Genomic DNA, 11329 nt, shown 5'->3' with positions numbered 1-11329 from the left:
TGTCTCTGTGTGTGTCTGTCTCTGTGTGTGTGTGTGTCTGTGTGTGTGTGTCTGTGTGTGTGTGTGTCTGTGAGGAGAAGAGTTTGTAGCATTGTGTAATATTTGTTTAATAGATTGTGTAATTCTGCTTTAGAGGTTCCCAGAGCAAATGCTGACTCAGCACCCAGCAGGTGATTCGATGTGACAGGTGGTGTAATGATGGAGCTCCTTAGTGAAGCCGTCAGCAGGCTGAACAGGTAACTACAGCTCCGTCACAAACACGGTGAGAGCAGCGCTGGTTCACACTCTGTATGTCAGGGTGGGGGTCAGAGCTCCATCAGCCACACGTCTGAAGGTTTCTCCGTCATCACTGCGAGCCACGCTGGGAACAGCTTCCTGTCATTTCACAGGTAAATAAGAAAGCCGACAGTCCACAGCGTCCTCTTTGCTGACGATACCTTGATGTTCCCTCTGACCATCAACTGCTCAGTAAATTCCTTGAACTGCAGTTTATGTGATGCCAACATCTCATCTTTGAGGTGTTATTGTGTAAATCTGAAGAACCTCGGCCTCAGATTAGACCGACACATCTACTCTGGTCACGAAGCCTTTTAGCTAAGGTCACACTTTCTTTACTCCTCTGAATCGTAAGGCTTGCTCACAGAAACGTTAGTGCTAAATAAAGTTTCAGAATGTAACAACGCACCCATCAGTAGCTAGTGTCATTATCAACCAAGTTATTATTTATATATTGAACTAAATCAGCTGCGAGTATCTTTGCCATTAAGGTCCACAGCAGGTCATTAATGGTCATTAAACTCACCATTCTCATAGTAAAATCAGTGAAATGGATTTCAGATCACCTGTTAAACAAACACATTGAGAAGCAGGGACCAGAGTGAATTCTCTAATTCAGTCTTACACTCAGTAAACTGTAAAAACCAGAGCAGTGAGAGTGTGAAACTACGACGGACTCTTAAAGTTGCAGGCTGCCTTGTTTCCGTGTTGGTGATTTCCTTACCGTTTCTTCATCAGCAGGATGACTCCCAGGAAGATAATGATGAACAGCAGGATGCCGGCGATGGAGCCGGCGATCTTCACCGTGTGGTCCGACTGTTTCTCCTGCTCCGGTTCTGGTTTCCTGGTCGCAGTGCCTGAAAACCGCGAAGCACAGTGTGGACCGTTAGCTACTGTGTGCTGATCCCAGCCAGCCTCAGTCCTCGCTGCGCTGCTGCAGACGCCCACCATCGCCTCACGCTGTAGCATCCACAGGAACCAGTGGTAGCCAGCACCTAACAAGACCTGATACCATGTATGCATCATGTATCTATGGCATAGTAAATATCACTGTTGAATAAACTTTCCATGATTAACTGTAATCAAATCAGTCATAACCAGCAACACCACGTTTACTGTGCCCGCCTGCTCCAAAAATGACTCTGCTGCATTTAAATGACAGCGCTTCACAAATCATAGCCTGCCTTAAAGTTATCACTCGAAACAGCAGAACCAATCACAGCGGCCGTCTCAGAACAGTTCTCACTGGTTCTGTTCTGTGGTTCTGGTCCAGCTGCTGGTCTGAGAGAGGCTGGCTGCCCTCAGCCTGAAGCAGGGACAGATGATGTGTGAGGGAGTCCTCCTGCTCTGACTGTATAATGTGATGGGATGTCAGTCCCATGGAAAACCCATTAACCACTGTGTGTGTGTGTGTGTGTGTGTGTGTGTGCGCGCGTGTGTTCAGGTGTAATATCCTTCCAGGTGACTCAGTAGATGAGAAACATTCAGGACACCACGTCGCTGTCGAGCGCTGTAATGTGTCATTTCAGACATAGCCCACTTTTCCAATCACAGCTTGACAACAGCTATCAGTCAGCCTTTGAGTGTGTGTGTGTGTGTGGGGGGGGGGGGGGGGGGTGAGGGGTTTCAGCACACGTCTGCTCTATGAAGACATTGAGTAAAATTCAATTCAATTTTATTTAAACAGCACCAAATCAGAACAACAGTCGCCTCACTGTGTTTCATAGTGTAAAAAAGGCAGTCCTACATGTTTGTTTAATATAGAAAAGAAGAGAATAGAAGAGAATATCTGTGGGGACTTCCGGTGAAGATGGTTGGCTAGAACTGTGTTTTTCAACCTTTTTTGAGTCAGGGCACATTTTATAGATTAAAAATATGCTGTGGCACACCAGCAACCAAACTTGTTCCAAAATGACACACTGTAGCCTAATACAGTACATATAATGGCAAGTTATTCCCTCAGTTTGTTTATACTCACTCAGTGTGAAACCTGGTCTAGATGAACACAAAGATGATATTCTGGCAGGAATTGAAGACCCAAATTTAACGAAGTTTTAACGAAGTTTACCAGCAGACCTAGCTCCTGTGTTGGATGATGTCGTGCGAATGGTAAAGTCTTGGAAACGAGCGCCTCGCGGTGCAGAAAACAGTGCGTCACAATAACATCTTGGTGTATCGCTTTCACTCTGCTAACGAAACCTTTGGGGCGCCCGACCATGGCTGCTGCTCTATCAGTGCAGTTTTCTCACTTAAGTCGTCCTTGTTCAAGATATTCGGATGCAACCCGAAAAATTTCCTCTCCTGTTGTTTTTTCTGGCAGACCTTGCAAAATAGTTTTCTCTGATGGAGTCTCCATCCACAAAACGCACATTGGCCAAGAGTTGGGAATGTCCACTAATGTCCGTAGACTCATCAAGTTGCAATGCAAACTTCCCACTTCTCCAAAACCACACTTTCAATGTCTGCAGACATGTCATCCATGCGTCTGGCAGTTGTGTTATTTGAGAGCAGGACTCTGGCTATTTCTTTAACCGCGTCAGGGCCCAGCATCTCATTCACAACGGCATTGCAGGCAGGTAGTACTGATGTCTCTGCTACGGTGTGTGGTTTTTTGGATTTGGCTATAAGTTCAGCTACTAAGTAGCTAGCTTTGAGAGCTCTTTCAGACACCTTTGTGTTTTTTCTCATTAAAGTTACCTGTTTCTCAGCGTGTTCACGCAGGTGAACAAAATAGTCTGTGTTCTTGTTTTGAAGTGAGGGATGTTTTGTATGAAGATGACGTTTAAGCTTGGCACTGTTTGAGAGCTTTTCCCGACACACCGAACATAGCAGAGTCAGTGCAGTTGGATCTCCAGTGAAAGTAAATCCAAACGAAAGATAACTTCCGCTGTATTGCCTCGAGCTCACCGTTTTTGCTTTCTTTTGACCACCGCTTGTACTAGGCTCCTCTGGAATAAAATTTTGTCCAAGGCCCAGTTCGGAGTCCGCAGTTTTTCTTTTCAAATATTTATCCATCTTTGTTGTACGTCTTGCAGCTGCCACATACCGCGCATCACTAATTCCATTGTCTTAACTTAACAAGGTGATATTGCGCTACCCACTGCCACCCACTGACATGAAAGAGTAATTACTCTACCAGTCACTGAATTGAAAGCACAGATGCCCAACTATGATTTTATTGCTTGTAGTAATTATTCAATTGTATTTTTGGACCAATTAATTAAAATTAAATAATTTCCCACGGCACACCTGATGATCTCTCACGGCACACCTATGTGCCGCGGCACAGTGGTTGGGAAACACTGGGCTAGATGACGTGCTTTCACTGTGCTCCTCTTCCCGCCTGTATTTATTACAGTCCAATGCGCGCTACTGTCTATATTTCTATGTAAACTACTGACTGAGAGCTTTGGGAATACGCAACAGCCCTAAATCAGCTTTTTGGACAACAAGTAATGTCGAGTTATTTTGATAGTCGACTAGTCACCGATTATTTTTGCGATTAGTCGACTAATCAGGTCATGCATCCACTGGACGTAAAACTTACAGCTTATTGCACCAGCAGCATCTGCTCTTATATAACTATCATTAGCTTACAGCTTTAAGTGTTTAAGGTATGTGCTAACTAAAAATAAAGACAAGATGACAGTTTATTAAACTTTAATGAAATTTGCAGATTGTTTCGGTGGAGTTTAATAAACTCGGCCGTCTGCTCCTTGCTATCTAAAATATAACAGGACACCGGAGTAAACTCTCGACCGTCTCACACTTCTGATAATCAGTTGTCTGTTTGACGTTTATTCAGCTGTGTAAAAACTATAACTTTAATCTCAGCCAAACCGATTTACTCAGGAACAAATAAAATACTGAAAAAAGCCAAACAATAACATTTTTAAGTTATCTAAGTGACTTATATATCATGTTTAACCTGAGTAGCGAAAGACGGCGGTGGGTTTGAAAACGATGTGCCGGGAGTCCGGTGTTCTCACCGGCTCTAGTGAGGCTTGAACCCCAGCTAGCTATCGAGCTGGTGGTCGGAGCGCTTTTGAAAATATGTGGTGTCTTGATAAACTGAGCAGATATTTGAAGTTTACACAGCTACATTCTCGCCTGAAAATATGTTAAACGTTTATTTTGTGACCCAGAAAGAATAATAAGAGTAATATTAAAACTAACTAGCTGCCGCCATTGTTGGAAACTGAGCTGGGCCGCGCTATGAATTCTGAGATAGGTTAGGCCACGACGGACACACCCGACCCATCCTTCAAATCTGGGTAAATGAAGGACGCATTTGTCGGCCGCATTTGTGGGAGTCTTCGAATTTGGACAGTCTTCGTCGTGTCGCTGTAACGTAATCGGCCTACTAATGCGGGCACAGGAGGACGCGGTTCCTGAATTTGGACACAGCTACGATACCTGACACTGCTTCTTCTTCGGGGTTTAACAGCAGCTGGCATCCTTGTACATGCAGTGCTGCCATCTTCTGTTTCAGTCCATTATTACACTCTTAATGAATGAGTGACGCTGTGATGTAAGCTAGAATCATGGCGGCAGTCGACGACGGTCCAGGCGTGGGATTTCTGTCATGGAAATATGCACATTATTTTTCCTTTCTGTTGGTAAAAGACAAGAGTATTGTGGTGAACTGTACTCTCTGTGGAGGTTCTAAAACTCTTTCAACATCAAAGACCAGCAATTCTAATCTGATGAAACATCTTCAGACACAGCATGCATCTACCAAGTTAGTTGAAAAAGAACCCGAAGGTAACGTCGGTGACTCTAGCTCCGCTGACGCTATTCCAGCAAAACAACGAGAGCTTGATTTCACACAACCTGTTGCACAGTCCAACACTCAGCCACAGCTACACAGGCTGATTGCCAGGTATGTTGTGGAAGACATGAAACCCATCTCAACAGTTGAGTCCCATGCTTTCAGACAACTGATTAGTCATATACCTGTGTGAGGGAGAGCTGGGAAGGCACCATCCAGAAAGACTTTTCCAGTTATCTAGACCAAGAATATGCCAACATGGAGTCAGAGCTCAAAAATACACTTGACATGTTAGAATATATCTCCACAACAGCAGACATTTGGACAGTGCATAATAAAAGTTTTCTTGGTGTGACCACGCATTAGATAAATGCACAAAACATGAAACGTGAGAAAGCAGCGCTGGCATGCAGGCGATTTTTGGGTCGACATGCGTATGACAGTATTACATCTGAGCTGGACATCTCATGGCCTATCGTTTAAAATCACATCAACTGTAACGGATAATGGCTCCAATTTTGTCAAGGCTTTTAAAGTGTACCAGCCATCACCTGAGTCAGATGACTCTGAATATGAGGAGGATGAGGTGACTTTTGTTTCTATTGGGGATGTGCTGCAGAATGGTGCTGATGATGCTGATGACGCAATTTCTTTACCGCCACATCAGAGATGTGCATCGCACACAATGAATCTTATCTCTTGCACTGATGTGGAGAAGTGGCTATTGTCTGAAGCTGCAACAAAAACCATCTACAGAAGTGCCACCACAAAATGTGCAGGGCTGTGGAACAAGGCCAGTCGTTCCACAGTGGCTGCTGAGATTGTGGAAGACATTATTGCAAAGAAGCTACTAGTACCTTGCACAACAAGGTGTAACTCGTTCTATTATGCTCTGGAGAGAATTTCAAAGATACCTTTGGTGGAGCTGAACACAATCTCATCCACACTACAGCTGAAATGTTTCAATGAGAGGGAGCATCAGTGTATCAGAGAGTACTGTGCAGTCATGAAACCACTTACTGTGGCACTGGACATTCTTCAGGGAGAAGACCATTGTTTTTATGGCACACTCCTACCCACAATAGCTAGGTTTCATTTGACGTAGACGTGACGTCGACGTAAAGCGCGAAATTTGACTGGCGGTCGGAAGTGAAAAAGATAAGCGCAAAATCACAGACAGACAGTACGCAAAATGCCTATGTCCTGTTGTGTTTACGGATGCTCCAGTAGGTCGACCAGAGAAACCGATAAACGGTATTTTAGGGTACCAAAAATAGCCCAACGAAGAGGAGAAAAATGGAAAATTCTAACCGAAAAACGTAGGAAAAAATGGATTTTAAATTTACGTTTACAGTCGGGAGGAGCAGAGTCTGCCAATGCCCGTGTCTGCAGCGACCACTTCGTCAGAGGTAATGTTATGTTTGCAAACGAACTTATTAGCATTAGGTTGTCGTTAAATTCTCGTTTACTTAGTGCTTTTAAGTTAGTAGTCTAATATTGACTTGATTGGGACTATAGGCTGCCCAAGTGCTTTGGATGACGAAGAGTCGGAGGACTGGGCTCCGACGGTCAATTTACCGTCGGAGCCAAGGTTTACCTTGAAACAAACAACTGTCACTCTAACGAAGTCCTAAGGATGTGGCATGTTTGTTGACGTTAAAGCCGCTACCGCTAACTGTTAGCGTGTTTAAGATAAAGCAATATAAGAACAAACACTCACCCTTGCAAACACCAAACTGTATCCATCACGGAGACGTTTTGTTCCAAGGTTGTGGACCCACCCGCTGACAAAAAAATTGTACGCCTCCAGACTCTTGAAAGCTTTCATTTGCTGCCTAGTGTAGTAAGAAGTCTGGAGGACCAAGTAGTTGGTGATATCCACAGCCTCGATAGTAGGCAAATCCTTTACTTCTGTGGTGTATTCGGACATTTTCAAAGAATACGGATCACGTCCGATATATTTTTTAACTATCTGTTTATATCTCTCCCGAGAAACGGGGTCTAAAGTTGCACAATAGCTGCTCTCCTGACTCTCCACAGTGTCCTCCATGTTTACTTCCGCCCTCCACTCAAAAATCGCGCTGCCTCCGCACGTCATCAGAACCACGTGACCGCAACCCAACTATGGAATCGCTGATGACCAAGACTCTGGCTATAATACAGGTCTGCAAATCCTTGTTGGGCTACCAGATGCAGTTGTCCAGGTAAGAGATGATATTTTCATTTGTGTTTATCTCAATAGCTTATATTGTGCTGTGCTGTTGTGTCACAGCAAAGTGAATGCTGTTACAGTTTGAGATACTTAACCCCAATAAATAAATGAATAAAATAAATACAACGTAGTAAAATACACACTATTTACAAATTAAAAAACATTCTATGTAAAGCTACAGCATGCTGTTAATTTTTAATTAATTTAATGTTGAAACAATGCATTGCAAAACAAGGTTTGCACATGTCCTTGGAAGTGAAGATGCTTTGCTGGCTGCTGTGACACTACCAAAATTTAAGCTTCGTTGGTTACATGACCAGGCGTGGAAGGACCTCGCAAAGGGACGTCTGTTGGTAGAGTGTCGAAAACTTCTCCCTGAGCAAGATCAGCTACAACCAGGTACAGCACCCGGTACAGCACCCGGGTTCTAGCAAAGAGGATCTTCTCCTTTGAAGAAAATGAGGACATATATGCCACTGTTGAGGCTGAGGTAGCCGAGTACCTCAAATCAGGAGCAACAGGGTTAGACTCTCTGAAGCATTTCCCGATGATAAAGAAACTCTCTCGTAAACTTAATGCAGCCACTCCTTCAAGTGACCCAGTTGAAAGGCTTTTAAGGCTGGGAAACCTGATTCTCACTCCAAAGAGGAACAGGTTGTCCGATCATAAGTTTGAGGAGCTTCTCCTCTTGAGGAACAATTGTTGGTTTGATGGAAATTGAGTAGTGCTGATATGATGATGATGTATTGCCTTCAGTGGTGCTCTACAAGGTCAAGCAGGTTAATATTTCCAAGTGAAACTTAGACCACTGAAGCACTTAAAATGCCATTATATTTTATTTATCTACATGGCCAGTATGGAGGAAATATTATTTTGGTTTGACTGTTTATGAGGCTGAAAATACTTATTATTTATTTGATTTCTCTTCTCTTTCCTGAAAATACTTTTATTACTGAACATGAGGTCTCTAGTTGGCGCAGTTCAGCAGTTAAGTTTACAAAGAATGGACAAACCTCACTGTGTTTATGTTAAACCATTTTTGCACTATATTTTTTGCACTTTGATACCTACAGCTCCTAAATGGTCTGAGGCACAGTTTAATGTTGGCACTGCTAAATCATACTTTCTGCCCATTTAAATGGCAAAAATAAATACATCTTTCAAAAGTTTCAACACACTGTATGTCGTGTTTTGTGATCCACTGCTTCTTCCTAGTGATACTACGTACAATGATTAGATTTATAGCACTGCTGCATCAACCCCAAAATGATGTGTTTGCATTTGTAGAGGGTTGAAACAATAGAAATAGATGAAAACAGACTGATAAAAAGTGACACATAAAACAAACATTGTTAGTTTCTAATATAGTTTCATTTATTTCATCATTAACTTGCACTCACACTGCCATTTTAACTATTTTAGGTTCAGGTCATGCTAACATGTAAGCAAGCTAGAAGACTGGCATCCTTGCTGGGGATCCAGTTAGGACAGCAACACATTAATAAGAGAATTCTGGGTAAAACCAAAGTTACTTTCCCTAGTAACTAGTTACTTTGAAAGAAACGAATAACTTAAAGTAACTGAGTTACATTTGATAGTTACATTACTAGTTACTGCTAAGTTACAAATTTAAAGTAACTTACCCAACACTGCTCATGTATCTGTATTTGTTTTTTTTCTTCTCTTCTTCTTATTTGTATTTGGCTGTGCTGATTTGTTGCTGTTTGTATTAAAAATAAATAAATAAAAAATCAATAAATCATTGTTTTTTTAAAAAAAGAAAGAGTAGAATAGAATAGATCTTTGTTGACACCGTTACCAGAACAATAAAACACAGTTTGACATCTCTCTGTTAGCAGCATGTAGATTTTTACATTAAAATTCCTTTAGGATAAGAGAAGAAAAAAATAAACTTAAACTCTAAGAGGTACCTACACAGGGAATGTATGTAATAACATAAGTATGTAGACAGTTATGTAGATAGATGGACGATAGATGATAACAACTAAGACTGGTTTCTGAGTTTCACAGCTGGGGTGGACGAGGCTAAGCATCAGGCTTTCAAATGAATTAAAGTCTGTCTGGGTCTTTGGTTGATTAATAGGCTGGTGTGAAAAATTGCTGCCACACCGCCCCCTCGGCCTGTGCTTCGAGGTTTCTGGTAGTTAGAATGACTCGGGGGTGTCGATTCATTTAAACTAACATAATCATCCTGCTGCAACCAGGTTTCTGTAAGGCAGAGTAAATCGATTTGTTGATCAATTATTAAGTCATGTACTAACAGAGACTTGGAGGAGAGAGACCTAATATTTAATAATCCTCATGTCTGATCTATGAAACCAGTTCAGCTGCAGTTTACTGAACTGGTTTCTTTTATTTTCTGTTTTCATTTCGTCTCTTCAAGGTCAGACGAACTCGACTATCAGCTCCCTCCTGAATCTGTTTCATCACACACACACACACACACACACACACACACACACACACACACACACACACACACACACACACACACACACACACACACACACACACAGACAGTATCCCCCCTTGGAGGCAGAGAGCTGCTGTTTTCAGTTTAAAGGCTATCAAAACACTGCTTTGAAGACAGAATTTATCTGTGTGTGTGTCTCCTTGTGTGTGGCGTGTGTGTAGTTTGTATGTATGTGTTGTTGTGTGTGTGTCACAGCGGGCCATGGAGAAGCTGTTTTTATGTGAAAGTGAAGCTGTTTTCTGCTTCAGGGCTTCAGCCAGTCACGCTGCGTGGGAGGTGTGTGTGCTTCAGTGTGTGGATACAAGGCGAACAGCTGTTAGTATTTGAGGCCTGCTGGTAGCACGAACACACACACACACACACACACACACACACACACACACACACACACACACACACACACTTGGTGTGTGCGTGTTGAAAGTTTCCACCTTCAGGCTGGTAAATATTTAAATGTAATTTTCTGTGAGTTGTGAATCTGTGTGTGTGTGTATACCTGTTTAGTCCACACACGCACACACACTCACACAGACTCACAGACACACAATCATGGCTTTGCCCTCCCTGAGGTTTATCTCCAGATGATGTAAACTTTTCCTTGTTTCTGTGTTGTGTTGATATTCTTGGACTCGAGCAGTGCAGCTTAGCATGACTCACAGTGAGAATAATCCTTCTGTGTGTGACTCTGGGACTCTCAACAGACCCTCGGCCTCACACACACACAAGCTGTGTCCCAATTCATAGACCACAGGCTTCGGAGGACCCGGCCTTCACGGTCTAGGTGGGCTGGATGGGCTGGAAGTAAACGGCTGTGAAATGGGACGGTCTAGACTTCAGATTAGCGTCACCGCTGCCTCGGTGGAGTTTAATAAACTCGGCCGTCTGCTCCTTGCTATCTAAAATATAACAGGACACTGGTGTAAACTCTCGACCGTCTCACACTTCTGTTTAATCAGTTTGACGTTTATTCAGCTGTGTGAAAACTAAAACTTTAATCTCAGCCAAACCGATTTATCAAGGAACAAAGAAAATTTAAAAATTCAAAAATTTAAGTTATCTGAGTGACTTATATATCACATTAACCTAGCGAAAGACCGCGGGGGGTTTGAAAACGATGCGCCAGGAGTTCGCTGTTCTTGACGGCTTTAGTGAGCCTCGAGCTTCGAGCAGGTGGGTAACAGACGTCTCCGAAAACGTCGGAGCACTTTTGCAAATATGCGATGTCTTGATAAACCGAGCAGATATTTGAAGTTTACACAGCTACATTCTCGCCTGAAAATATGTTAAGTTTATTTTGTGACCCAGAAAGATTAATAAGAGTAATTTTAAAACTTAGTTGCGGCCGCCATTGTTGGAAACTGGAATTGGCTGGGCCACATTATGAATTCTGGGATATGGTGGGCCACGAAGGACACACCCGACCCATCCTTCAAATCTGGGGAAAGGAGGACGCATTTGTCGGCCGGACTCGGACGAGTCTACGAATTGGGACAGCCTTCGTTGCGTCGCTGTGACGTAATCGGCCTTCAAATGCGGCCTCAGGAGGATGCAGCCTAAGAATTGGGACATACCTACA

The 11329-nt window shown here is 43.0% G+C and overlaps 1 protein-coding gene across 12 annotated transcripts in view; it reads right to left on the bottom strand.

Moving 5' to 3' along the window:
* The window catches only part of LOC134634073 (receptor-type tyrosine-protein phosphatase mu-like), a 165294-nt gene that overhangs the window by 60094 nt on the left and 93871 nt on the right, over positions 1-11329 (bottom strand). For all 12 annotated transcript variants that reach the window (XR_010094804.1, XM_063483121.1, XM_063483122.1 and 9 more), the window contains one exon: positions 1001-1133. Coding sequence is in view for 11 of the 12 variants with exons in the window: in XM_063483121.1 (XP_063339191.1) it covers positions 1001-1133 (133 nt within the window). In the remaining variant the exon portion in view is untranslated. The remainder of the gene's footprint in view (positions 1-1000; positions 1134-11329) is intronic.

Source organism: Pelmatolapia mariae, linkage group LG9, assembly GCF_036321145.2.
Source record: "Pelmatolapia mariae isolate MD_Pm_ZW linkage group LG9, Pm_UMD_F_2, whole genome shotgun sequence".
NCBI lineage: Eukaryota > Metazoa > Chordata > Actinopteri > Cichliformes > Cichlidae > Pelmatolapia > Pelmatolapia mariae.
This window is presented reverse-complemented; position numbering and strand designations above follow the sequence as displayed.